Below are 24,628 nucleotides of genomic sequence, written 5' to 3' on the forward strand. Positions count from 1 at the left end.
GGTGACGTAGCAGCAATCCTCGCAGTAATTGGCAATAATTGTGTCCCGCCTGGGCAGGACCAGGGGCATGCACGCACCTCACGAGGACGTGATGGGACACAGACACGCCATCGGGGAGGCGCAGAGGGACGTGGGGGCACGTGAAGGGACGTGGATGGGACACACAAAGGTATGCGGATGTGCCACGTGGGGACGCATGAAGGGACAAGGATGTGCCACGCAGAGACATGCAAAGGGACGTGGATGTGCCACTTGGCAAGGTGTGAAGGAACACGGATGTGCGGCTCAGGGAGGTGTGAAGGGACACGTGTGTGCCACGTGGGGAGGTGGGAGGGGATGCACACACCCTGGGACAGGCAAGAAGAGACATGCGTGCACCGCAGGTCCTCCTGTCACCATCCACCACCTGACGTGCCACGGGGTGCCCTTGGCACAGCCCATGAGCCTGCCCCATGCAGCATTGGTGCTGCCGCCTGCTGCAGGGCTGTGGGGCTGGAGCCAGCACAGCCCTGTGGGGACAGGGACAGGGACAGGGACAGGGCAGTGACAGGGTGCAAGAGAGGCGGGAGGGCTGGGATGCTTGTGAATGGCATCGTGCCAGTTTCAAAGAGTGACAAATTGCAAAGCAGGCTCCAAAAGGGCCAAGGGGTTATCGGGGGGGATGTGGGGAGACCCCTTCCCCTGCCTCTGGGATGTGAGTGCGGTGCTGCACCAAGCCTGGAGGGCTGCTTATACATTCCTTTCCCTGATGCAGATGTTCAGGTGAGCTCTGCCCGGCAGGGTCATAAAACAACCCCCACGCCCTCCATCTGGGGGCAGGGGGATGCACAGAGAGCTCAGACCCCAGCCCCTGCATTGCCAAGATGCAGCACGGGGTGGGAGCAGTAAGGGCATCGCCAGCACATGACGGACACGGGACGGGGACGTGAGCACAGGGTGCAGCCCCTCGCTGCCTCCCCCCAGCATACAAAAAAAAAAAAAAAAAAAAAAAAATGAAACCAACACCGTCCATGAGGTTTTAATTTATTTGAGGTTCAAAAACAACCACGAAACGCAGCAGCAAAACTTTACAAAAAGAAATTTTATTGGACCTCAGAGAGGCATTGGGGAGGGGGGGGGGGGTGTCTCCCCGGCGGCCGGCTCAGCTCTACTTGTACTGCAGCAGGGCGTCGTTGTAGATCATGGCCAGGGCGCCCAGGAAGGTGACGTACTCCTGGAAGTTCACTTCCTGGTCCTTGTTGCGGTCCAGGTCGTCCATGAGCCCAGCAATTTCCGCGTCCTTCAGTTTCTGCAGCCCCAAAAAGCACAGAGCTGTTACCAGCCGGGGTGCTGGGCAGGGGGGGCACATTGCCCTGCGCTTTCCCAGAGTGGGGCTGGGGGGGCACCACAGGACCCAGCCAGACGTGTGTCCCCCGTTATATCCCCACCCCGTGGCAAAGCAGCATTCACACCAGGTGCCATAAAAGTAGGTGTGGGGACAGGGCTGTGCCACAACTCCCCCGGGTGACGTTATTCCCCGTGTCACCTCCCACTGCGCCTGTCCCCTGACCCTGTCCTGGGGGTGTCCCTGCACCCAGGTCCCTCCAGGCTGCACTGGGAGGTGACGCCCTTGGCTTACGAGGAGAAGGCAGAGGGGGGGTCGCACTCACCGGCCCAATGGTCAGCTCCTTCTGGATCAGCTCCTTCAGCTCGCCCTTGCTCAGGGTGTTCTTGTCACCCTCCTTCCCTGAGTACTTGTGGAAGGTGGCCACAAGGAGACCGATGGCTTGGTCCAGGGGGGCTGCCATGGCTGTGGGCTGGGCTGTGGGGATGGAGGGAGCTCAGTGAGCAGCCCCTCAACTTGGGGAGCCCCCTGGCACGGTCCCCCCGGGGGTGTCCCGCAGCCCTCCCATCACTCCTGTGCCAGCCGGGCTGGGGGCAAAGCCCCCACAGCCCCATCTCAGCATAGCCCTGGGGTCTGTCCCTGAGTGGGCAGGGGGCTGTCCCGTGTCCCCCCCATCCCGGGTCGGGCAGGGGGCTGCCCTGTGTCCCCCCCATCCCAGACCGTTGCGTAAGCCGAGGCTGGTGGCTGTGGTGACTCACGGGGCGCAGCTCCCGGCCGCCTCCGCACACAGGCTGGGCCCATGGGGAGAAGCTGGGGGGGACCAAGGGGGGCGAAAGCAGGGCACAAAGTTAGGGCTGGATGGGGAGAAGCCTTCGTGGCACCGCTGCCTTGCCAGGGCGAAGTTGTCCGCCCAAGGTCTGGCTTCCAGGAGTGAAGGGATGGGGGGGGGTCCACATCTGGACAGGGCAAGCTGCACATCTGGAGCCCAGAGCGCACCCCTGGGGCAGCCACAGATGTCTGATGAGGGGGGGGGAAAGGGGATGGAATGGAGGAAATGGAGACTTACCGGCTTGAGCAGGACAGGATCTGGGAGCGGGGAGGGAGGGCTGTGCCTGCGCAGCTCCTCCTCGCATTTATAGCCATGGACTGAGTCCTCCCATGCCGGGGGGGCCGGGGGGTGGCTGAGTGCATGGGTGAAGCCACTCCTCTGCACGCCATAACCCCACCCCAAGTGGGAACACGACCGAAACCCCACTCCCCAAGGGTTCACTTGGGGAGGGGATGAGGGTCCTGGATACCCCCCAGAGTAGTAGGGTGGGGGGACAGACCCTGACCCCCCCATGAGTCACCCCAGTGAATGTCCCCACCAGGTCCCTTTGGCATCAGCCGTGTCACACAGTGCCTCGCACAGTGGGGCTGTGCTCCTGGCTGCTGGGTCAGTGAGTGCTGAATGATTTTGGCCAAAATTTGTCCACCCGTCCCCGTTATCACAGCGCGGTCAGAGGTGTTAATCCCCGGGAAAGCTCCCGCTGAGCCCTGCCCGAAGCAACGAAAGGGGCAAACGGCGGCGCGGCAGGGCAGGGTGCTGACTCATGGGGACGCGCCCGCAGGCAGTGCGCGAGGGCTCACAGGAACGGGGTGCCCACGCTGCCGAAAATCCTGTGCCAAAATCCGCCTCCAAAGCGCTCCTTGCTGCGGGGCATCGTCCAACGCCCGCAACGTGCAACGGGGGCTTTCCGTGCACCATGGCGCGCTGCCCCAAGAGCAAGACCCCTCCCTTGCCAAACACACGGAGAGCTTGGTTTAAAGCAATCTTTATTGAAAGAACATTGGAACCGCGGCGGGAGGGTGTTGGGGGGGTCAGGGGGTGCAGGGGGGCACGGTGCAGCCCCAGCCGGGGTCCCCGCGCTCACTTCTTGCGCGGCACCTTGTCGGGGTAGCCCTGGAAGAACTCGTTGCACATCATGGCCACGCAGGCCAGGAAGGTGGCGTACTCGTGGAAGTCCACCTCGTTGTCCCTGTTGCTGTCCAGGTTGCTCATCAGCTTCTGGAAGCCGGCCTCGTCCGTTTGTTTCTGCCCGGTGGGAAGAGGGGTCAAAATGAGGGTTTTGCATCAAGGGGCACATCCCCGGGGTCTCCAGGACGTGGCACCCCCGGCCCTGGCGCAGCAGCCCCGCACTTACGCTGATGAAGCTGGGCAGCTCCTTGGTGAGCAGCTCCTTCAGCTCAGCCTTGCTCAGCTTGTACTTGTCGCCCTCCTTCCCCGAGTACTTGTGGAAGGTGGTGACCATCACGGCCAGCGCCTGCTCCAAGGGACACGCCATGGGGGACACCAACAAGCCTGGAGGCACCGATTGCAAGAGCAGGTGAGGACGGAGCGCGGTGTCCCCAGGCACGCCCCATGCATCACCGTTTCCTCCCAAATTTCACCTGCCCGCTAACGGCTGGGCTGGGCGTTGCCACCTGGGACGGGCGCTGAGCAACCCCGCAAAAAGCCATGCCCGAGGGGGAGAAAGCAATGCCGGGGGTGTGGGCAGCAGCTTTTGGAGGGGAAATGTGGCCCCCGAGCTCAGCCAGGGGGGTCAGCGTTGGGGGGTCAAGGGAGACGCATCTGGAAGGCAACATCTGGAGGGACGGCGGGGCGAGGGAGGCCGGAGCATCGCAGGAAAAAACAACTCACCAAGAGCTCGAACGCAAAGCAGCAGCCGAGGAGGGGCAGGGTGGGAGCGAGGCAGCGGGAAGGCACCGCATTTATAGCCCCGCCTGGCCCCCCCCTCGCCGTGCGGATGAGCAGGCACCAATGCTGCCGCGGCGCCTGGCCGCACGTTGGCTGCAGGAGGAGGAGAGGAAACCCCGGGGGCAGCTCCGGCCCCCCCACCCCCAAAACCCTCCTCCCCGTGCTCCGCCAAGGGGCTGGTTTGGGTTAGAAAGAGGAAAATGTGCCCCTGGGGATGGATGGGGACAACCTGGACAAAGTGGCAGGCTGGTGGGGGACGGGATGCCATGCACAAAGGGTTTGGCAGCATCCCCGGGGGTGTCCGGAGCTGCACGAGCCCACGCAGGGTTTGTCCGAGACTTTGGGCTTGGCTTTTTCTTTTGTCCTTTTTTTTTTTTTTTTTTTTTTCTGTTTTCAGCTCAAGTCGCCTGCAAGTGATTTCTGTTTCCTAGCGGCGAGGCCAGCGCGGCACGCCGCCCCGTTGTGTAACGGAGCGCTATTTCGGTGCCTGCGTGTCCCGCGCACGTGCCGAGGAGCCGCGGGGACAGCCGGGAACCTGCGGGTTGCACAGCCCAGCCCTGGGACGAGCCGGCCCCCCGCTGTGACACGGGGGGGGGCTGACACCACCCCTGGGGTCCCCGGCACCACGCTGGGGACGGTGGCACCTGGCACTGCAGGGACCAGAGTGAGAAAACCAGGGGATGAGACCCCGGGACACAAAACCTCGGCCAACACCACGCAGCATCTCCCAGGGTCGGGCGCTTCCTCAAAAACCATTTTGGGAAAAGAAATCCCCAAGCCTGCACCTTGTCTCCCCATTAAGGAGCAGGTGCAAACTTGTGCAGGTTACTGGGAGGGGGCAGAAGCCCCTGGGGGCTCGTTTTAAAGACCCTGGGAAAGGGACGAGCAAAGCCTGAAGCTGCTGGTGGGCTTGGTGAGGTTTTGGGGGGCTTGGTGAGGAATGAGGCAGGGGGGGTCAATGATTTGGGGGCTCAAGAAGGACTTGGGGGCTTACTGAGGGGCTGTGGAGGGGCCATGCTCTGCTTTGCAGTGGATTTTTGGAGCCGGGGTGCTTTCTGCAGGGTTTTGGGGTGCTGGGGACAGCTGGAAGCAGCTGCGATGCTTCCTGCAAACCAGCCTGGACTTGCCGTGCCTGCGGGGGGGCCAGCCCCATCCAGCCCCATCCTGCCCGCCCGGTATCACAGCCTGGCGTGCCCAGGGTGCTGCTGCTTGTCCATAACCCCGCAGCAAATTGAGGGTCTTGGGCCCATCCCCTGCAATGTAGCCCCCCAGGGTGGGCTCATCCTTGACCCAGGGGGGCTCCTGTGGCCTCCCAGCCATGGTTCATCTCCACCTGCACAGGTACCGGGGCCTGCTCTGGGCTTTGTGGCATGGACCTTGTGTGTTCCTGCCCAGTTCCTCCACTCCAGCTTTCTCTCCCCCCAAATCTGCATTGCCCAGGGCAGCTCGTGCCAGACCACGAGCCCTGCGCAGCTCAGGAAGCTCCCATTTGGGGACAAATGTGCACCAAACCTCTCCCCTGGGACAGCAGGGACAAATTGGGGTGGGGGGGGGGGATATCTCAGCGACTCGCCTGGAGGCAGTTCAGAGCTGTTTTGCTCAGACTTTTCCAAAAGAGCCTCCGGGGGCTGAGCCGCACCGTGGAAAATCCCACGGAGGGAAGGACGGGCTGGGGGAAGGCGTGAGTCACCCGCAACAACGCAGCCCTGGTGAGGCTTTGGGAAGGCTTTTATTAAAAAAAAAAAAAAAAACACCACCGACGGCACCAGGGTCACTTCTTGTGGGGCTGCTTGGCATCCTTGAAGAACTCGTTGAAGCCCATGGCCACGCAGGCCAGGAAGCAGGCGAACTCCTTGAAGTCCACCTCGCTGTCCTTGTCGTGGTCCAGGTCGTTGACCAGCCTCCTGAACTCCCCCTCGTCCATTTGCTTCTGCCAAGGGGGAGAAAATGGGGAGGGGTGAGCGGGTCTGGAGGGTACAGGTGGGGAAGGAAGAATACAAAAGGCTCTCGTTTGCTCCCGGCTGTTTGCAGGAGGGCTTTCCCTGTGTTGTCAGAAGGAGGTGGCACGCGGAGGCGCAAGTGGCTTTCCCGGGACCCGAGGTGTGCAGCAAATCCGCCTCTGCCTCGCCGAGAAGCTTTGTTAACAAGCTGCGCCTCCGCCCCCCTCCTAATTTAAACCACATGCCAGAAAGGGAAGTGGAAAATAAAATTTAAAAAAAAAAAAAAATAATAAAAAAAAAGAGGGAGAAAAACATTGAAATCGGAGCACAACTTTGCCAATGAAAATATTCAGTGGGTGTAAGCAAAGCCAAGTTTCCCCTCGCTCTGAGCCTGTTCCAGCCCAGGTCCCTGGAGCACGGGGCTGCATCCATGGGGTGGGCTTTGGGGGAACTCGGAGACCACCTGGGCCTGCCCCATGCTCCATGGGAAACCTCGGGGCTGGTACAAAGCCCGGGCACCATAGGGCTGGGCAGCGCCGTGTCCCCACAGCCACTTACGCTTCCGAAGCTGGGCAGCTCCTTGTTGAGCAGCTCCTTCAGCTCGGCCTTGCTCAGCTTGTACTTGTCGCCCTCCTTCCCCGAGTACTTGTGGAAGGTGGTGACCATCGCGGCCAGCGCCTGCTCCAGGGGACACGCCATCGCCAGCCTCCTGCGTGGGGACAGCCCCGGGGACGGTGTCAGGGGGTGATTGGGAGCCGTCCCCCCACCAACCCTGCTCAAATCCACCTGGGACGCTGGCACCTCTCCGGGGGCTGTTTTGGGGTGCAGCAACCGCTGGGTGAATTTCATCAGGAGGGCAAATTTGGGGCACAAAGGGACTCACCGGGGTCGGTGCTGCAGTCACCGGGGTGCTGTAGCTGCTGGGGTGCTGCAGCCACCACGTGCCGGGGGTTTATAGCCCATCTGGGGGAGCTCTGCCCAGCACAGCCCCTCGCCTTGGGGCTTTCCCAGCTGGAGGTTTCACCCACACCTCATTTTTGCCTAACGAACCGCGTGATGCCATTAGGGAGAGGTGCTGAGGGGGTGCTGCTGGGGGCCGAGGAGCACGCGGAGGGATGGGGCACCCCACAGGGTCACCACAAGAAGTGGGACACCAGCCCGTGTCCCCACTAAGCCACTGCTGCCAGCAGCTCTCTGGGCGCTTGCTCAGTGGCCCCAGTCTCCCCAGCACAAACCAGCGCAAACGAACTGGGGACTGGGGAGGCGGCAGCAGTTTTATCCATGCCACAGGCTGAGGCTCAGTGGGGCAGGAGGCATCGGCCCAGATGTCACTGCAGAGTAGGCTGAGACAGCCCAAGAAGCCAGAGGACTGCCTGAAGTCCACCGCGTCGTCCTCCTCACCCTCCGGGTCCCCCATCGGCGCAGGGGGAGGATGGCGGGGTCAGGGACGGCACCGCACAGGTGGGCATCACCGTAGCTGGGTGGCCTGGGCAGATGGGGAGCCCATTTCTGGGGGGGGGGAGAGCCCAGCCCCAGCCTCACATCTCTCTGGGCAGCGGGGAAAGGCGTGAGGGTGCTGGTGGGGCTCAGCTCGTGGGGCTGGGCAGCTCCACCAGCTCAGCTGGCACTTGTCACCCCCCTGCCCTGAGTGCTTGCGCAGGGTGACAGCGGCGGTGGTCTGCTCGGGGGGCTGTGCAGAGCTCCTGGAGCCCATACGGCTCTTGGCATGGGGACAGGGGAGGCTTTTCCCTGCTCTGGGTGCTGGCCAGGAGATGTCACTGGTGGTGTCTCCACAGCCTGGACTTTTCTCCCAGCCCTGCTCCCAGTCCCCGGGGGTGGGGACTTAGGGGGGACAGCCCTAGGACGACCCCAGCCACCCTTATCCTCCATTGGGGTCCTTCTGGGGGGCTTTTTGCTTTCTGAGGTCCTCCTGGATGCCTTCTGCTGAGCTCTGGAGGTCTTCCTCCTCCCAGAGATTTGGTGGCTGGAGAGGACCGCAGGGAACACACATTTGGGGCTTTTCCTGGAGTCTTGCAAATCCTTAGGGCTGTGCCAACCTTTGTGACAGCCTGGCAGTGCTTGTCCCCGAGGGGAACAGGGTGGGTCCCACAGACCCCAAAACATGCCAGGGACAGGCCCTGGCCACCCAGGGACAGGAGGACGGATCTGGCCAAGCCCTGATTTCCCAAGGAGGGACGAGAACCGCAGCCACCTGCGCTGGCACCTCGCCCTGCGGTGGCCTCGGGCACGCACCCAGCACCTGGGGCTGGCAGAGCCGGAGCTGAGGAGTTCCTGGTGGGTGTGGGTGTGTGTGCTCGGGGTCAGCTTCACCCCCCCAGGACCCTCCTGCCACCCATGGGTGCCTCAAGGCTGGGGGTGCAGCAGGCACAGACTGCCCGTGGCTGATGCTGCTGGGGACACGGGGACGGGAACGTGGTCCCTAAATGGGGACCAGCTGTGGAGCCTGGCAGCCCTGTCCTCATCGTTCCCCTCCCCGCCTGCCGTATGGTGCCACCCAAAACACCCGAGGCTTTCCAGGAGGAGCACCCCGGGGTGCAGCTGTCGCACACAAAGCACCCCTGCCCACGCAGGGAAGCATCCACGAAGCACGGGGGGACAGCCCTAACTACGCACCGCAGCCCTTCTGCCTCCAAAACGGGGGCATTGGGGGCCGGATGCCCCCCACCCCGCTGCGGCACTGGGATCCCGTGCAGGCAGCTGGGCACAGCGCCCAGCCCAGCCCCGCAACCAGCACCATGAGTCACGGCCCTGCCCTCGCCCCAGCGGGATTCCTGCACCGTGACTCAGCCCCGGCCCTGCCCGACGGCAACGGCTCCCACGGGGTACCCCAAAACCCACCCGCCATACCCCAAAACCCACCCTGGGACCCCGGTCCTGCGTGGCAAGAAGGGGGGAGCTGCATTGTGGGGGGACAGGGAGGAGGTGGGAGCTGGAGATGCCCAGAGGAGTGGGGGGCTGGATGGGAACGGGGGTCCCGGCTCTGAGGTGCTGCCACCCCACGTGCTGTAGGACACGGGGGGGATGGGGCGCGGGGACACCCCCGGGGGAGCTCAGGGGACACGTCCCCACTCGCAGCCCTGCAGCCAAATCCCCTCCCGGTGGAAAATCCCCAGCAGGCAGAGGGTTCGGGCTCCTCGCCAGCGCCGTGGGCGTCGCGGAGCGATGTCAGCACGGACGGCCCCGGGTGCGCAGCGTCCCCGTCCCCAGCAGGGTTTGAGCTGCACCCAGGCGCAGCGCGGGGCTGGGGGTCCCCGGGGTGGCCGTGCCCTTGGGGTGCACAGATTGGGGGTGCCGTGATCCGAGGCTGCTCGGGGACCTGCAAGGGGACGCACGGTGGCAGCACCCGACGGACACGCCGGGGGTGTCGCGGTGTCTGCTGACACCTCGCGGTGGTGCGCGCAGCCCCAGGCACCGGGCGAGCCAAATCGGGCGTTACTGGGTGACAAGGGGCAGGGCAGACCCCATCCTCCGTCCTCCCCCAACCACCACCACCACCACCACCCCGTCCCCACAAGGCCAGCCTCAGCGTGCCCCCGCTGCTCCTCCAAACTTTATTGCTGCAATAAATAACCGCACGGCCTTGCCCAGGCACACCGAGCCCGAAGGAGCAGGCAGGGCAGACCCTTCACCAGCTGGGGCGGGGGGAAAGGCAGGGGCAAACCCGTTCCCCAGGGAGATCCCGACACGGTGACGGGGAGAAGGGGGCTCCGCGGGAAGAGGGGGTGCCGGTTGCGATGGGGTTTCTCCCAGCAGGGCTGAGAACAGACAGCATTCATGCCCTAGATGCGGGGAAGCCTTTCCCTGTGCTTCTCACCCAGCATCCCAGCAAGGATGGGACACTCCGAGGGGGGAGGAAGAGGGCAGGGATGGGGCGAGGAGGAGCCCCCCCGTGCCAGCCTCACACCCCTTCACTCCATCACACTGGCTCTGCCTGCCCCGGCAAAGCCGCAGGAGGCTGGGATGCTCCGGGACAAGCAGGGGCTCGGCAGCGGGGGAGAAGCAGGGGGCCGTGGAGAAGCGGGGGCTGAGCCCGGGGGGGTCCGGGCGGGGAGGGCAGCCCGCTACTTGGTGTGCTTGATGCTCTGCTCCTGCTGGCGGATGATGTGGGCGATGGGGCTGGCGATGCCGCCTATCAAGGTCCAGTACTCCTCGAAGCTGATGCGCCCGTCTTTGTTCTCGTCCAGGTCGCAGATGAGCTTGTCGGCCGCCCGCCTGTTCCCGGTGTCCTGCGGGAGAGAGCGGAGATGTTGGTGCTGAGGAAGTGGGGGTGCAAGGTGGGGGGGAACCCAAATGTGCAGCAGGAGCTGGCCCCCACGTGTCCCCGCGCCGCCCAGCCTCACCGTCAGCATGTGGTTGAGCTCACAGCTCAGCATCCTGCGGAAATCCTTCTTGCTGATGCGCCGCGGCTTCCGGCAGCAGCAGCGGCTCGAGTACTTGTCAAAGTTGTTCACCAGCACCTGGATGGCCCATTCCAGCTCCGTGCAGTCTGCCATCGCCGCCCGCGGTCACCTGCAGGGACCAGGGTTGGGGGGAGGCTGTCAGGGATGGGGGTCACCAGGCCACCCGCGAGCCTCACGGTGCCATCAGGGCGCACGAGGAGAGAGGAATCCACGGGACGGCGCAAAGCCAGGTACCCAGTTCCCTGCATCACCCCAAAAAGGCAGCACCTGCCCCGCCTGCCCCCCCGGGGCGGCCGCCCCCGCGCGTGGGATGGGGAGGCAATTATGGCGCCAGGGCCCCGCAGCACCCGGACCGCGGCGCCCGGTTCCCAGGGCTCATTAGGGAGGAATGGGGCTGGGAGCGGCGGGCGAGCAGGCGCACGGCGGCGGCACGAGGGCAGGAATTACCGGCCGGCCTTCCTCTTGCTTCACGGCGCCAGGAACACCCCGGCGGGGCTCTTGGGCTGGGGCGTCCCACCGAGCAGGTCTGGGCCCCGTCAGCCAAGGGTTTCCCCAAATCCCACGCTCCTACCCTGCCTGCGAACGGGGCGTCCGAGCCTTGTTCTGCGCCCCCCCAGCTGCTCCAAGCCAGGAAGCCCCTTCCTCTGGAGGAACCCAACAGGACGGTGACCGTCACGGGGTCCAGCATCCGCGTCCTGGGCAGGATGCGCACGGGCGGGGACGGGAACTGCGTCGCCTCGTCCGGCCTTGGCTCTTTCCTGCCCCAGCCGGGGCACGGAGCAGGGGCTCGGGGTGAGCTGGGGCACGGCGCTGCCGCTCCTTCTTGCAATGCTGATTTACACCAACATTTACACCTTGGGTGCAATGCCGACCAGCCTTGGAGGAATCCACCCCAAGGGGTGGCTCATTGCCATCCCCAGCTCCAGCCTGGCTCCCCTGCACCCCAAATCCACCTCTCTCTGCACCCACCGTCCCCAGTTCAGCCCCACGCTGAGGATGGTGGCTCATCGGGGTGGTGACAAGGGACATGAGGTGCTCCTCGTCGCAGAAGGGTGCCCAGGAGCCATCCCCATTCCTTTGCCATCCCGTGGTGCCACAGCCCTGTGCCACCCACTCCCCAGGCTGGGGCTGGGTTTTGAAGGGGGACCCAGTGCTGGCAGCAGGCCCTGCTGTGAGCAGCAACGCTCATCACGTCCCCACGAGAGCCACTCACCACAGACATTCATCTCCATCCCCTCCCTGTCCTTGGTCATTAAATACCACCACAAATTAACCAGACCCCAGCACGCCCATCCCCTGCACCCCCCAGGTGCAGACCCCAGGCTGGGGTCCCCCATCCCCAGCCGCCTGCACCCATCCCGTCCTCGGGGCACCACAGCTCCTGCTTCCCCACTGACTCACGGCACCATCCCAGCCCTGCCATGCACCCCTGGGGACAGTTTGGGGCTCAGGGACCTCGTCCCCATGGTGAGGGGCCCGTAGTGGGATATTGTCACCACACTGGGGCATGGGGACGCCAGGAGGGCAAGACGGGGCTCGTCGACTGCTGCATTCCTGCCGCCATGGTTCCCTTTTCTGCTTTCTCCTCTCCCTCTCCTTCCTCCCACAGCTCCAACCCATGGCTCTGGCATCGCAGTTGGTGCATCAGGGGGGAAAATTCCCCTTCCTGGGGGCCAGCCCCCTACAAGCCCCCCCTGCCAAGCTCTCCATCCCCTCCACCCCAGCCCCGCGCGCGCGGAGCTGCCGAAGGGCTCGGGGGATTTCCACCCAACCTGCGGCCGCACGTACCAGCATGGATCCCGGTTGAACGTTCCCCCCCCCATGGGAGCAGGCGCCGATTTTCCCATCCTGGGCTCGGCGCCTTACCTGGCCCTGTCTGTGGGTCCCGCTTTGTCCGTCTGTCACCGCCTTTGGCAGCAGAGGCAGTGGGAGCCGGTGCCGCCCGCTCGCCGCTCACCTTGCACCCATGCCCTGGGCCCAGACGGGTTTTAAAGAGGCTCCCGCCCCTCCCTGACGTTCCCAGGGCGTTCCCAGGCCGGGGCTCACCTGGAAGCAGCTCGGGCTGATTGCAACACCCGGCCCTGCAGAGCAGGGGCGCAGCGGCTGCAGCCCCCACCCCATGGCCATGGGGTGATGGTGGGCGCATGGGAGCCAGCCCAAGGACCCCCCCATCCCAGGCACGCTGTTTCTCCCAGCCCCATGTTTCCCCCAGCATGGTGTGAGATGTTCATAGCAAGGTGGGGAGTAGTATTTATTTGAACCAAATTTGCTCATTCTGAAGGCAATGCTGTGAAAGCACCTTGTGGTCTCTGCTACATCAGGGCCCTGGAAGCACAAGCGCCAGCCCCAAGCAGGGCCGTATCCAGCTCTCAGCCATCTCCAGATACACGGGGATAGATAAGGTGCTGGTAGCTGTGCTTGTAAACTCACATCCATAATTAATCGGGCAGTAAATTGTACCCCTGTGTGTCGGCCGGAGCAATGGCGCGGTGATGTGATGCCCAGATTAGATACAGGAGGTTTGGGGAGCTGCACATTTAGGGATGCAAAATAGGAGGTGATGGAGCCCAGGCAGGAGCCACCCACGCTTTTTCCTTTGCTCTTTGGGGACCTTTGCTCTTTGGGACACCAGTCCCGGAAAAAGTGCGTGTGTCATCCCCGCTCTCAGCCCTCTTCTTCCTAATCTCGGGGGGAAGGAAGCAAAAGCACCTCGGCGGAGGTGCTCGGGTGTCATTGCTGCAATATCCCAGGAGGGTGGGAATCCCTCCCCGACCCTGCAGGCAAACAGCTCACCTCTGAATCATGGGCTTTCATTACCCTCCTGTGCCTGGCAGATGTCACAACCGCATCCAGGCCCTTATTTTTACAAGGCATCCAAGGGCGTGTGCGTGCGCTTGGAGCAGCCACGTAGGGCCCAAACCCATCACAAGACAGTTCCCAGCCAGCCCGCTTGTCCCCACAAGCTTCTTCTGCCCCCTGTCCCACCAGCTGGAGGGCAAGGGGCAGCTGGGCTTCTTGCTGGTGGGCTCTGCCCCATGGGACCCTCTGCAGAGGGGGCCCAACGAGGGTTTTGGGGACCGAAATAACCCCGCTGTGCCCCTGCACACGGCAGCCACCAGCCCCGCTGCGTTTCTCAGGGCTCGCCGCGTGGCTCACACGCATGCCCAGCCACCGCTGAGTCACCGAGGGTCACCGGCGCGGGCTGAGCTGTTTTCTGCCACCTGCGAGGACTTTCCAGGTCCAACAGATACTTATCAAGGATGGCTCACGCCACTGGAATCGCCGTCCTCCCGACAGCGCATCGTCACGCTGGGGTCGCCAAACCAGAAGCCTGGAGTCCCCACTCCCACGGCCGGGAGAGCACCCAGGAGCCCTGGCTCCCCTTTCCCCTCCCATCACCCCAACCATTTGACACATTTCCTGTCTCTAATTAAATGCACACCACACCTCTCGGCTTAATTTCCATGTATTTATTTCCAAGGCAGGAACAATAAATAGTCATTCTCGTTGTGAAATCCACCCCAAGGTGAGAGGAGACAGAGGGCGGCCGCGGCCGAGTCGCGGTGGCGGTGCCGGCCGCCAGCCTGGGAGGACCGGCCACCCAGCCTGGCCTCAGGTTTCATCACTTTTCTCTAGGGTTTGGGGTTTTTCATCGTTTTGTCTCCCCAGAGCACAAAGTGCACGGTGACAGAGGTGTGGAGATGGTGCCCGCACCCCCTGCACCCATTAGGGACCCCATCCCCATCCCGATCCCTGTCCCCATCCGTGTCCCCATCCGTGTCCCCATGAAGGGCTGCCCACGGGCTCCTCGAGGACATGGAGCTCAGCAGAAACCATGGTCCCACACAACCTGGATGGGACCATGGCAAGGAAAGGTGGATGGCCAGGCTCGGTGGGTGCCCTGCACCTTCTCCAACTCATTTCTTCGCGCTCCAAGCTCTCGTTGCCTGCGCTAATTGCTCCGTCCTAGGAAGCCACCGCTTTGTGGCACTTGCTGTTTCCTAATTTGCTGCAATTACACGGAAATCCCACGCTCACCCAGCCCAGGTGGGATCCTGTTCACTGGACCCACAGCTCCTGGCTCTTTCCAAACCCAGAGATTTCAGGGCTCCTCTGGGCTCCCTCGTGCCCAAATACCTCAGGGTGCGGGTGACGCAGCCCTGCTGTGCTTGTGGGGTCACCAGATGGAGACCACGGGCATGGGCCATGCCACTGCATGGGCACCTGCACACCCACAGCCCCGTGCACACACCCACAGCCCTGTGCACACCCACAGTGCACACACACATGCAACCCTGTGCACACTTGTAGCACCCCATTGCACATTTGCAGCACCCCTGGCATGCCCACAGTACCCCTTGCACACCTGCAGCACCACTTGGATGCCTGCAGCACTCCTTGCACACTTGTAGGACCCCTTGCACACTTGTAGGACCCCTTGCACACCTGCAGCACCCCTTGCACCCTCGTGCTCCACACTGGGGCTGCACAACCCAGGAGCGAGCGATGCTCACTCAGCACCACAGTCCCATCCCTCCCTGCTCCCCCTTCTCCCCCGAAAAACAAGGTCACCCCATCCTGGCTGTGTTTGTTTGTGGTTTTTTTTTCCATTTTTCCTTTATTAATTTATACAAAAATGGTTGCAAGTGACGCAAGCTGATAACAACCCGCCACCAGCTCAGCCCCGAGCCCGGCTGCCAGCCAGGGGCAGGTGGGGAGCCTCACGCAGGCGCAGCACCCCAAAACCTGAGCAGCGCAGGCATCGTGCCCCCGGTCCAGGAGGGTGGGAGCAGAAACTATGCCCAGGCCACCAACGGCGACATCGGGGCTGGCCCGGAGCCCCCACATCGAAGGGATTTGGGGGGGGGGAAAGGAGCAAAGTCCCTCTCGCTGCGACGCTCCGGGGCCGGGGGACCTGCAACCACGCAGCCGCCGGGACCTCATCGCGGTGCAGAGCCCGAGGCCTCGGGCGCCTTCTTGTCCCCCAATGCCCTCTACTTCCTCCGGCAGCCCTTGGCCGCGTCCCCCATCATGTCCCAGTACTCTCCGAACTCCAGTTTGGCCTCGTCGGGGTCTCCCATGCACTCGATCTTCTCATCCAGCGGTCCGACGCACTGCGGGGCGGGCAGAAAAAGCATCAGGGAGGTGATGGGGATGAGGGGTCCCGCGTCCACCCGGACCCCCCTCGCTGTCCCCAGGCTCTGCCCTCACCTTGCCCAAGTGGGGCAGCTTCTGCACCACCAGCTCCCGCATCTCATTGGGGGTCAGGTACTCCTTCTGCCCCTTCACGGCGTAGCAGTGGAACTGGTTGATGACGGTCTCGATGGCCTGCTCCACGTCGGTGAGCTCCTGGCAGTCCTGCAAGGGGGGGGCAGAGACGGTGAGGTACCAGATGGAGACCCCCGGGATGGAGGGGAGACCACCGGGATGGAGGGGAGACCCCCGGGATGGAGGGGACACCCCCGGGATGGAGGGGAGACCCCCAGGATGGATGATAGGACACCCCTCGGAAGGATGCGACACCCCCAGGCAGATGTGCCGACGCTCCCTGTAGATGTTTCACCCCCCCCACGCTGATATAATAAAGCTCCTTATCAACACAACCCCCCTCCGTTCGGAAGTGGGACCCCTCGTACAGACGTGGGACCCCTCGTATGGATGCTGACCCCTCCGAAGACACCTGAGACCCTCGTACAGACACAAGACCTCTCCACGCTGCTGTGAGACCCCCTGGAGAGACGCGAGACCCCCCAACACAGATGTGGGACCCCACCTTTTAGATGCAGGACCCCTCCTTGCAGATGTAAGACCCCTCCTTCCAGGCCCTGCACGCCCCCAAAACCCTCACACAGCCGCCGTACCCCTCCGTACGGTCACGACACCCCTCTGTGCGGCCACGACACCCCAAAATGACCCCCCCAGCAGGTCTGTCCCCCCCGTCTCTCCCTGCCCAGCCGCCCCAGCGTCTCCGGGCGCTACACCCACGGCGCGGGGGCCGCCGCCGCCGTCCGGACTGGTTCTTCCTCTCCTTTGCACAAGCGGCAGATGGAGGTGTGAGTCAGTGCCCGGGCGCACGGCGGGTTGGTGGCCGCCCTCCTCCCATCCCACGGGGGCTGCAGCCCCCCAGCCCCAGCCTTTGGGGGGTGCGACCCGGCCCGACGCAGCTGCCCGACCACTCGTGCTAATTAAGCGAAGCTGGATCTGAAGGGAAACGGCGGTGATTCACCCGGCGCCGTGGTTTCCCCTCGAAACACCTTTAAACCACATCAGGCGATGGCCATTAGAGAAGAAACCGGCAATCTTCAGAGCCTCAGCCCCGCGCCCCGGCCCCAAATCCTCCGCAGGTGCAAAGCGCCCGGCAAGAGACCCCCCCCAACACACGGGGTGGGTGCCTCCAGTTTGAAAGCAGAGGGAAGCAGGAGACTTTCTGACATCGGGCATCCTCGGAGAGGTTGCAAGGAGCAGGGTGGCTCGGCAGGAGCTGGAGAAAGCCGCCTGGGTTCCCCAAGCTTTCAAACCCCCGGCACCAAGTGCCCAAGCCCAGGGCAGCATCTCCGAACCCCAAATTCATCCTAGGGGTGGCCCTCGGCCCCACCGTACTGCTCAGAGGCACCCCATGCTCCGAGGGATGGGGGACGCATGGGGTCCCCCCCCATGCCCCACGGCTTCCCGGCCCTCCCGGTGCCGCGGCGTCGCTCAAGGACCTTGCGCTTCTTGCGGCAGTTGCACTGGCCCATGCTGCTCCTCGCGGGGTCTGAGGGTCCCTCGGTGGGGCTGTCTGCTCCGACGGGGTCTTGGGGAGCTGGTGGGGGAGGGGAGAAAGTCGGGATCAGCTCTTGCTTGTCTGGGGGGGGTTCCCCTCCTTCTGCGTCGGGGCGAGGAAGGCGCCCTGGGATGCGCTGAGCTGCCGGGACATGTCCCGGAGATGGGAGCGTCCCTGCTCCAGCAGCAAGTCGTGGCAAAGCCAAGCGTGGGAGCAAAGCGGGGGCGGTGAGACCCCCAGGCACGGGGACCCCCTCCCCGTGGAGGCGGCCAGGCCACTTACCTGCTCCGAGGGCTGTCCCGGGTATGAGCGGGCTGCGGTGCACCGGGGTTTTATACCAGGGAGGTGTGAGTGGGAGCTCCCTGCGCACGGTGTGGTGCAAGGCGGCTCATTTCGGAGCCTGGCCCCGGGCCAGCGTGGGGCTGGGAAACGCCTCCTTCCCGGCCACACCGAGCGCTCCCCATCCCCATCCGGCACGGCACGGCCACGCAGCGCCGCGTGGGAACGGCCACCAGGCACCGGCTGGCTCAGGGACGGGGCACCCGTCACCCCGCCGAGGGGATGGCACCGCCACCCAGCCTTCTTGGGGGACGGGGTTGCTGAACGCCAGGGCTGGGGGCTCGGTTGGGGATGCTGAGCACGGCGTGTGGTTTATTGAGGGGACGCATCCCCAGGTGACCCTGGAGCGGACGGACGTTGGTGTCCTGGAGGTGGCCACCACCCGCAGCTATCACGAGATGCTGGAGATGGTCTTGAGCCCCCCGCCAGCCCCAGATGCCTTCTGCCACCCATTGGGGCTGCCCTGCGTGACCCCACAGGGTGCGGGGTGGGACCCTGCAAGCCAGACCAGCACCAGGGCACTTTGAGAACGTCCCCATCTGCTCGTGGCATGGATGGACCCAGCAAAGAGATGGGCTGCTCGCACCGGGGCCTCCCGCTAAGAACGGCAGCGATGCCCATGCTCGGGGAAACCTCTTTTATTAGCATCGTGTCACCCAAGTGTCCCCCCGTCCCCGTCACTTCTTCTTCTCCGCTTTCTCCCTCCGCATGGCCCTGGCCAGCTCGCCGATCAGCCGCCAGTACTCGTTGAACTTCAGCTCCTGGTCGTTGTTCACATCCAGCTCCCTCATCTTCTCCTCCAGGGAGGGGACGTCCTGTGGGGAGGGCAGGGGGGGCTCAGTGTTCCCACAGGGTCCCCAGTGAGCAGGGTGGGGACGGAAGAGCCAGGGCTGCCACCACCAGGGGACACCTCCGTCCCTGTCCCCAAACAGGGCTGAAGTGAGGGGCATCCCCCACGGCAGGGAGCCCCCAGCGCAGCTGAGGGTGGTGCAGAAAGGGGTAATGGGAGGGACAGACAGACAGATGGGTGGACAGACAGACAGCATCGGTCCTCTCCGCCCCCCCACCAGCAGAACACCTCCACCTGCAGCAGCTTGGACCCTTCCTGCACCACCCAAATTCCACTTTTACTTTTGCTTTTCCACCCTTGGCAAACCCCAGGGTACCCGGAGCAGCCGCTGAGCACTCGGGGGCTCTGTGGGAACCACCCAGCCCCCCCAGCCCTCCTCCCCCCTCACGCTGCCCTGACCCTCACCTTCATCAGGTTGGGCAGCTGGAGCTGGACCAGCTCCTTGAACTCCTCGGCCGTCAGCGTCCCCTTCCTGCCCTCCTTCCCCGCGTAGGTGAAGAAGACGGTGACGACGGTGTCGATGGCCCGCTCCAGCTCGGTCAGCTCGCCCGTGGCCATGGCGTGCCGGGGGGAGGCTGGGGGCTGCAGAGCCAAGAAGGGGGTGGGAGGGGATGGAGCATCCCGGGAATGTGATGGCTGGAGGGGGCTGCGTGGGATAAGGGACCCCCAACCCTTCCCCAGCCCGGGGTGCAGCGAGTTTGCACAGCCTCAGCCCTGCAGAGCCGAGTCCCAGTGCAGCTGGGGGCTGCCCCATTACGCACTAGGGATCCAGACCCCCCCCTCCCAACCCCCCAGCATCACTGCGGGGAGGGCACAGCCATTTGGGGACAGCCCTGCCATCCCACAAACAGAGGCAGCCAGGGCAGCAGGACACCAGGAAGCAGTGGCACCATGCAGGCCCCAAACACCGCCGTGGGACGGGATGGGGATAAGGCAGCGACCCCGACTTACCCCGCTCGGCTGCGGGTGGCTGCTGCCCCCCGCGGGGTTTTATACGGGGCGAGCGCGGCGCTTTGTCCCCCCCAGCTGTGGTGTAGGGTTTCCCGTTGCAGCCAGGCTCACGGACACCGCCCGGCAGCCGACGTTTTCCCGTCTTCCCGTCTCCTCCCTCCCCTCATGGGCAGCGGCCCAAATCCAGCGCTCGGCACAACCCCGTGTCCGCACCATGCCGTGGGGGCGCAGGATGGGACCCTGGGGTCCCACAGCACGTTCACTCCACGGGGTCTGGGGCTCAAACACCACCTGGATCATTCCAGGGGTGCAGGCCATGTCCCCTCCCCTAAATGCATCCCATGCTCTGCCCTGCCCCGGCGGGGATGGGGATGCACCGGGGACGGGAACGTTGTCCCCATCGCTGTCCCCACCGCTGTCCCCATCGTCCCCCGATGCCACAGCTCGTCCCGGCTGCGGAGCCAGGGCTGGGCTCACCCCGCACCGAGTGAGAGTTGTGACTCAGCCACCCGCTGACATCATCCCTATTAATAGTGGGCTTTGTGAAAATTAATTAATCCAAATTAATTAGGGGGTTGGGATTGCCCGAGCGCTCCCCTTTAATCCCTGGGTATTTATAACATGGCAGCCCTGGCAGGTGTCCGCTGCGGCACGGCCGTTCCCACAGGGCCCCCGACCTGTCCCCATGTCACAGCACTGGGGACACTGGTGGCACGGGATGGAAGGGACACAGGCGGTGTTGGGACCGTCCCCACCGGGAGCACGGCCCTAATTGCTACTGCCCCCAGTCCCTGCCAGGGCAGAGGTTTGCTGGGGTGCACAGCCAGGGTTGTCCCCAAAGTTGAGTGACATCGAGCGTGACGGGGAGCAAGGATGGGACAGGGATGGACCCAGGGAGCCCAGTCACCAGTTCCCATCACCAGTTTTGGGGACCAGGAGCAGGGTGCGATGCAACCGTCACTGTCCCTGACGCATTTGTTCCACCTGTCCGTGGGGACAGGGTGGCTCCGGCCGGCACCGGGCAGCCCGGTCCCCATCCGCGCACCCGTCACACCAGCTCACGGGGGAGGAATTGGCTTCCTGCAGCCCCATCCGGTCCGTCCCCATCCCCGGGGTGACAGGGGGACGGGGACGGGACTTCCGCCGAGCCCCACGTCAGGGGACCGGGATGGGAAACCGCCGGGGTGAGTCAGGCTCGGAAGGGACAGGGACAGGTTTGGGGTGAGTCACCGGCCCCAAGAGCCAGGCGGGCCCGTGACTCGGCGCCCCTGGAATTCGGGGTGCCGGGATGGGGTGAGGAAGGAGCAGGCACTGCAGCAGCCCCGTGATGGGATGGATGCGCGGGCAGGGAGCGGTGACGTGGCCTCGGGGTCCCCAGCGCTATCGGGACAAGCTGAGCGCCCTGGGGCAGGCTGTGGGGTTGGTGCCTGTCGCCGTGTCCTGGTGCTGTCCCCAACCTCTCTCTGCTCTACCGGGGGTGCTCACAGTGGCTGTGGGCACTGGGGGCACTGGTCCAGCACTGGTCCACACCGTCCATCAGGACTCATCACGCTCCCCATCCATCGAGGCCACGGTAGGAAAGGCCACCACACCGCGTACCTGGTGCCACCACAACGTCCCCGACCCTGACACGGTGCACACCCAGCAGCTTCCCCCTCTTCCAAACTCTAGGGATGGAAAAGCCTCTTCCATACTCCAGCGATGGGTCGGAGAGACAAGATCAAGCCCAGCCCCGGCACCAGCAACTGGAGCAACTGGTTTAGCTGGGTCAAAGTGGAGCAGGGGAGTCGCAGAGGCTGAAACCTGTTCCAAGCTGTGTGTAAACCTCCTGGCATGTCCCTCGCTGCTCCCGGTTTGGTAAGAGCTTGTCCTGGGGAGCTGCCAGTGCGGACACGTCGGGCTGGCACCGCTGCGGTCCCCGTTCCTGGGACCAAACCCCCCCTCGATGTGATGTCCCCGCAGCAGCGGGGTTTGTGGCTCCAGGCGGTCCCACCGCTCGGGGAAACACCCGGCGATTCCTGCTCTCCGGGGAGGTTTGGGGTTTAATGAGAGTGGGGCAGAGCCTGGCCAAGCGCACACAGAGCTTGGCTCGACTGGGGGTTGGAGCAAGTCGGTGGCCGTGAAATGGCCGTGAAACAGCCACCAGCTCGCTCCAAGCACCCGACCGTGCCGATGTCCGGTGGCTGCGGGGCAGGGCCCGGGTTATTTTTAAGCTCGGGACCGTCACGGAGCAGCTGGGCAGGGGCCGGGCATTCCCGAAAGGCTCGGCCAGATCCTGCCCGCTGCCGAGCCGTGCTGAGACGGGTACGGGGGTGCCACCGCTGCCAGCCCCTGCGTGGACACTGCCAAGTGAGTGACACCGGGGTCCCCCACCTCTGCCCAGGACCCCCACCTCCTGCCAGGACCCTCACCCCCATCTGGCAACCCAACTTCCTTGTAGGACCCCCTTTCATCCAGACCCCCTGCCTCGATCCAAGACCCCCACCTCCATCTGGGAACCCCACTTCCATCTGGGAACCCCACTTCCATCCTGGTCCCCTATCTCCATCCAGGACCCCCAGCTCTGGAACATCCACTTCCATCTTAGACCCCCAGCTCCTTCCAGGACCCCTCATCTCCATCCAGACCCCCCACCTCCATCTGGGACCCAAATTCCACCTGGGATCCCCATCTCCATCCAGGACCCCTTTTGTGGCCACCCCAATAGCACCAGGTGGAGCCCCCAAAGATGCTCCAATTCACCCCAAAACCCTCCACGCCATCACCCCCCAGGACAGGGCCATGGTGGGTCTGCCTCCCCATGGGACCAAGCCAGGGTCGGGGGGGTGGCAGCACTTTTGGGACCCCCTGGCTGCATTATTTCCCAAACACACAGGATGGGAAGTATGGAAAATGGAAACGGAGGCAGCGGGATATAATTAGCCCCGAACAAGGATTGGAATCTGGGATAAAGAGCCCGGCACCACGCGGCTCTTGCGAAAACGCTGCAGTGACAGCACCCGGCAGCCCCCCTGCTCCCTTGGGGGCACAAAGCGGGGGGGATCGTCCCGGCCGGCCCCATTTGGGGGCTTGGCACCGGCCCCACTCCCGGGGGGCCGCGTGGGGATGGGGAGGCCGCAGCGGGCACGGCCGGGCCGCGCGGATGATGGGCCGTAACGAGAGCCGGGATTATCAGCGCGGCCGGGGAATCTGGTTTCTTTGGCCGCGCCGTTGCTGAGGCAACCTTGGGCAGGGATTGTGGGGCATTTTTCATGCGACAAGAGGCCTTTCTGTGCGCGGGGAGCGGGGGGGCCCACGCCAAGTCACTCGATAGCCCCCACCGGTCCCCCCCCCGCCCGGCTCCGAGGACACCGGACACCCGCGCCGTTATCGGCCACAGAGCGGGGCTTGGGGCCGGATCCGGCCTGGCACCGCGGTGCTGAAGGATGGGGGATGCCGGCAGCTCACCCCTGGGGTCAGGATCCAACCTGGGGCAGGCCCCACAGCCCACCCCTTCCCCAGCACCCCACTGCTGCTCTTCCTATAGGGCCGCAGCCAGGCCAGCTTTGGCCTCAGGGGTGCAAAAAGGGATGCCTGAGGTCTGGCACAAGGGAGATGTGGACCCCCAAGAGTAGCTCCGTGCCCCGTAAGCACCGAGAGATGTTCCAGCACAGCCTTCTGGTGCAGGGTGAGCAGGCCATGGGGCAGCAGTGGGGCTGGCGGGGCGTCCCCACATCCCGGCCCCCATGAAGGCAGCGCGGGGCATCCCGGCGGTGCCAGCCCGGCTGTCCAGCCCCGGTATCGGATCCTCCCGGAGGGAGGGGGCTTGGAGCTTATTTAACGTCTCCAGCTGGCCCAGCCCGGCACACTTGGCGCGGCGGGGAGCTCAGGTGAGTGCGGGGCTGGGGACGGAGTGTGGGCACCCACCGGGGTTTGACCCTATAAAGGGGGCACGCAGGCAGGGTCCCCTCCTGCAGGAGCACCCCGATAAAGCCTAGGGGGAGCACCAGGGCACCCCACAGTCCCGTGGCACCAAGATGGGGAGGGTGGGGTGGGCAATGCTCCTGGGATGGGGAAGGGGGGCACTGAAATCTGGGGCTCGCAGCGGCCGCCGTAACGCAGCGGGTGCCTCCCTGCAGCCGGAGCCATGGCGTCACAGCTGGAAGGGGCCATGGAGACGCTCATCAACGTCTTCCACCACTACTCGGGCAAAGAGGGGGACAAGTACAAGCTGAGCAAGAAGGAGCTGAAGGAGCTGCTGCAGAGCGAGCTGGGCTGCTTCCTGGAGGTAGGGGCTGTGCTGGGGCATGGCAGATGGGCTCCCCTGTTCCTCCGTGCCCTGGGACATGTCCCCAGCTCTGGGGCTCACCCTTTGTCACCCCCCCCTCACAGACCCAGAAGGACACGGGTGCGGTGGAGAAGATCATGCAGGACCTGGATGAGAACGGCGACGGGGAGGTGGACTTCCAGGAGTACGTGGTCCTGGTGGCCGCCCTCACCGTGGCCTGCAACACCTTCTTCTGGGAGAACGCCTGAGCCGGGCTGACCCCAGCCCCCCCCCCCCCCGCAGCAGCCAGCCGCGGCACCCCAAAACGCAGAGCCCCCCACGCCACCCCTCCTCACCCCCCGCTCCCCAGCGCACCCAGGGGATCCCGCGGGGATCCAGCTCCGCAATAAAGGCACCGACCCAGCCAGCGGCGTGTTGTCAGCTCCTTCGGGACCCCCTCCCCGGTCCCGCTGCCTGCGACCCCCCCCCCCCGGGACAACCCCCCCCCGGTTCACCCAAGGGCCCAGGGACGTCCCCAGCTGAGCCAGGCCCCAGCCCCGGACCCCCACGGGCCCAGCACCACCGGGTCGGGTGCCCCCAACCCGTCCGGGGCTGCGGGATTCGGGGGCCCGGGGGCAGCCGCAGGCCGGGACTCGCTGCCCGCCGTCCGGGCGCCCGGTGGGGCCGGAGGAACCGGTTCGTTATCGCCTCGCCCAGCGGCCCCCGCCACCAAGGCAGCGCCCGGCCCGGCGCAGGGCCGCCAGCGCCATCGTCCGCCGGCGTTGGGGCCAGACCCGGAGCTGCCCGGGGGCACCCGGGAACCACCAGGGGCAAGCGGGACGCCCGCATCCCACCGGCGGCGGGGAAAACGGGGGCACCGGGAGGAGGACGGGGGCATCAAGGGGAGGACGGGGGCTTCGAGGGGGGGTGGATGCCCCACGGGGACGAGGACGGGGGCCGCGCGGAGCCTTGGGGACGCCCCCGCCCCACCGGGGCCAGGCCCCGCCGCGCAGCACCCCCCCCGCCCCCGGCCCCGCCGCCACCGCCCCTGCCCCCG

General features: G+C 64.9%; 7 protein-coding genes across 11 annotated transcripts; 1 reads left to right on the forward strand and 6 right to left on the reverse strand.

Moving 5' to 3' along the window:
* Positions 1-1,007: 1,007 nt before the first annotated feature.
* Positions 1,008-2,538, reverse strand: LOC137845576 (protein S100-A6). 2 transcript variants are annotated; one of them, XM_068662919.1, is made up of 3 exons: positions 2,391-2,538; positions 1,650-1,801; positions 1,008-1,288 (listed from the first exon to the last, which is right to left on the reverse strand). In XM_068662919.1, exons 1-3 carry the CDS (start codon positions 2,455-2,457, stop codon positions 1,148-1,150), a joined length of 360 nt encoding a protein of 119 aa, XP_068519020.1. In that variant the 5' UTR covers positions 2,458-2,538; the 3' UTR covers positions 1,008-1,147. The 2 variants fall into 2 exon arrangements, with proteins under 2 accessions (XP_068519020.1, XP_068519019.1); XM_068662918.1 differs by having other exon boundaries at positions 1,650-1,808; positions 2,391-2,462.
* A 584-nt stretch (positions 2,539-3,122) lies between these two features.
* Positions 3,123-4,163, reverse strand: LOC137845575 (protein S100-A4-like). The gene is made up of 3 exons (XM_068662917.1): positions 4,005-4,163; positions 3,508-3,665; positions 3,123-3,398 (listed from the first exon to the last, which is right to left on the reverse strand). The coding sequence occupies exons 2-3, from the start codon at positions 3,646-3,648 to the stop codon at positions 3,234-3,236; spliced, it is 306 nt and encodes a 101-aa protein (XP_068519018.1). The 5' UTR covers positions 3,649-3,665; positions 4,005-4,163; the 3' UTR covers positions 3,123-3,233.
* A 1,608-nt stretch (positions 4,164-5,771) lies between these two features.
* Positions 5,772-9,406, reverse strand: LOC137845581 (protein S100-A4-like). Its single transcript, XM_068662927.1, has 3 exons — positions 6,885-9,406; positions 6,560-6,710; positions 5,772-5,991 (listed from the first exon to the last, which is right to left on the reverse strand). The coding sequence occupies exons 2-3, from the start codon at positions 6,698-6,700 to the stop codon at positions 5,833-5,835; spliced, it is 300 nt and encodes a 99-aa protein (XP_068519028.1). The 5' UTR covers positions 6,701-6,710; positions 6,885-9,406; the 3' UTR covers positions 5,772-5,832.
* Positions 9,407-9,559: 153 nt separating this feature from the next.
* On the reverse strand, positions 9,560-12,417 carry S100A16 (S100 calcium binding protein A16). Of its 3 annotated transcripts, none has more exons than XM_068662925.1 (3): positions 12,289-12,417; positions 10,363-10,531; positions 9,560-10,248 (listed from the first exon to the last, which is right to left on the reverse strand). In XM_068662925.1, exons 2-3 carry the CDS (start codon positions 10,513-10,515, stop codon positions 10,084-10,086), a joined length of 318 nt encoding a protein of 105 aa, XP_068519026.1. In that variant the 5' UTR covers positions 10,516-10,531; positions 12,289-12,417; the 3' UTR covers positions 9,560-10,083. The 3 variants fall into 3 exon arrangements, with proteins under 3 accessions (XP_068519026.1, XP_068519025.1, XP_068519027.1); XM_068662924.1 differs by lacking the exon at positions 12,289-12,417 and adding an exon at positions 10,994-11,152; XM_068662926.1 differs by lacking the exon at positions 12,289-12,417 and adding an exon at positions 10,870-11,010.
* A 2,588-nt stretch (positions 12,418-15,005) lies between these two features.
* Positions 15,006-18,133, reverse strand: LOC137845753 (protein S100-A14-like). Its single transcript, XM_068663196.1, has 4 exons — positions 17,468-18,133; positions 17,127-17,224; positions 15,634-15,780; positions 15,006-15,536 (listed from the first exon to the last, which is right to left on the reverse strand). The coding sequence occupies exons 2-4, from the start codon at positions 17,157-17,159 to the stop codon at positions 15,417-15,419; spliced, it is 300 nt and encodes a 99-aa protein (XP_068519297.1). The 5' UTR covers positions 17,160-17,224; positions 17,468-18,133; the 3' UTR covers positions 15,006-15,416.
* A 14-nt stretch (positions 18,134-18,147) lies between these two features.
* S100A13 (S100 calcium binding protein A13) lies at positions 18,148-19,484 on the reverse strand. Its single transcript, XM_068663197.1, has 3 exons — positions 19,326-19,484; positions 18,780-18,956; positions 18,148-18,339 (listed from the first exon to the last, which is right to left on the reverse strand). Exons 2-3 carry the CDS (start codon positions 18,930-18,932, stop codon positions 18,202-18,204), a joined length of 291 nt encoding a protein of 96 aa, XP_068519298.1. The 5' UTR covers positions 18,933-18,956; positions 19,326-19,484; the 3' UTR covers positions 18,148-18,201.
* Positions 19,485-21,559: 2,075 nt separating this feature from the next.
* Positions 21,560-23,998, forward strand: S100A1 (S100 calcium binding protein A1). 2 transcript variants are annotated; one of them, XM_068663198.1, is made up of 3 exons: positions 21,560-21,674; positions 23,444-23,592; positions 23,697-23,998. In XM_068663198.1, exons 2-3 carry the CDS (start codon positions 23,452-23,454, stop codon positions 23,838-23,840), a joined length of 285 nt encoding a protein of 94 aa, XP_068519299.1. In that variant the 5' UTR covers positions 21,560-21,674; positions 23,444-23,451; the 3' UTR covers positions 23,841-23,998. The 2 variants fall into 2 exon arrangements, with proteins under 2 accessions (XP_068519299.1, XP_068519301.1); XM_068663200.1 differs by lacking the exon at positions 21,560-21,674 and adding an exon at positions 23,173-23,194.
* The last annotated feature ends 630 nt before the right edge of the window (positions 23,999-24,628 follow it).

Source organism: Anas acuta, chromosome 28 (genome assembly GCF_963932015.1).
Source record: "Anas acuta chromosome 28, bAnaAcu1.1, whole genome shotgun sequence".
NCBI lineage: Eukaryota > Metazoa > Chordata > Aves > Anseriformes > Anatidae > Anas > Anas acuta.

Coding starts and splice junctions, on each gene's coding strand:
- LOC137845576 (XM_068662919.1), bottom strand. CDS start 2,457: ATGCGAGGAGGAGCTGCGCAGGCACAGCCCTCCCTCCCCGCTCCCAGA. Junction 1,802..2,390: donor ATCCTGTCCTGCTCAAGCCG/GTAAGTCTCCAT, acceptor CCATCCCCACAG/CCCAGCCCACAGCCATGGCA. Junction 1,289..1,649: donor AGGAGCTGACCATTGGGCCG/GTGAGTGCGACC, acceptor TTGGGGCTGCAG/AAACTGAAGGACGCGGAAAT.
- LOC137845575 (XM_068662917.1), bottom strand. CDS start 3,648: ATGGCGTGTCCCTTGGAGCAGGCGCTGGCCGTGATGGTCACCACCTTC. Junction 3,399..3,507: donor AGCTGCCCAGCTTCATCAGC/GTAAGTGCGGGG, acceptor CCCACCGGGCAG/AAACAAACGGACGAGGCCGG.
- LOC137845581 (XM_068662927.1), bottom strand. CDS start 6,700: ATGGCGTGTCCCCTGGAGCAGGCGCTGGCCGCGATGGTCACCACCTTC. Junction 5,992..6,559: donor AGCTGCCCAGCTTCGGAAGC/GTAAGTGGCTGT, acceptor CCCCCTTGGCAG/AAGCAAATGGACGAGGGGGA.
- S100A16 (XM_068662925.1), bottom strand. CDS start 10,515: ATGGCAGACTGCACGGAGCTGGAATGGGCCATCCAGGTGCTGGTGAAC. Junction 10,249..10,362: donor AGCTCAACCACATGCTGACG/GTGAGGCTGGGC, acceptor TCTCTCCCGCAG/GACACCGGGAACAGGCGGGC.
- LOC137845753 (XM_068663196.1), bottom strand. CDS start 17,159: ATGGGCCAGTGCAACTGCCGCAAGAAGCGCAAG. Junction 15,781..17,126: donor ACTGCCGCAAGAAGCGCAAG/GTCCTTGAGCGA, acceptor CCCCCCTTGCAG/GACTGCCAGGAGCTCACCGA. Junction 15,537..15,633: donor AGCTGCCCCACTTGGGCAAG/GTGAGGGCAGAG, acceptor CCCGCCCCGCAG/TGCGTCGGACCGCTGGATGA.
- S100A13 (XM_068663197.1), bottom strand. CDS start 18,932: ATGGCCACGGGCGAGCTGACCGAGCTGGAGCGGGCCATCGACACCGTC. Junction 18,340..18,779: donor AGCTGCCCAACCTGATGAAG/GTGAGGGTCAGG, acceptor CCCTCCCCACAG/GACGTCCCCTCCCTGGAGGA.
- S100A1 (XM_068663198.1), top strand. CDS start 23,452: ATGGCGTCACAGCTGGAAGGGGCCATGGAGACGCTCATCAACGTCTTC. Junction 23,593..23,696: donor AGCTGGGCTGCTTCCTGGAG/GTAGGGGCTGTG, acceptor CCCCCCTCACAG/ACCCAGAAGGACACGGGTGC.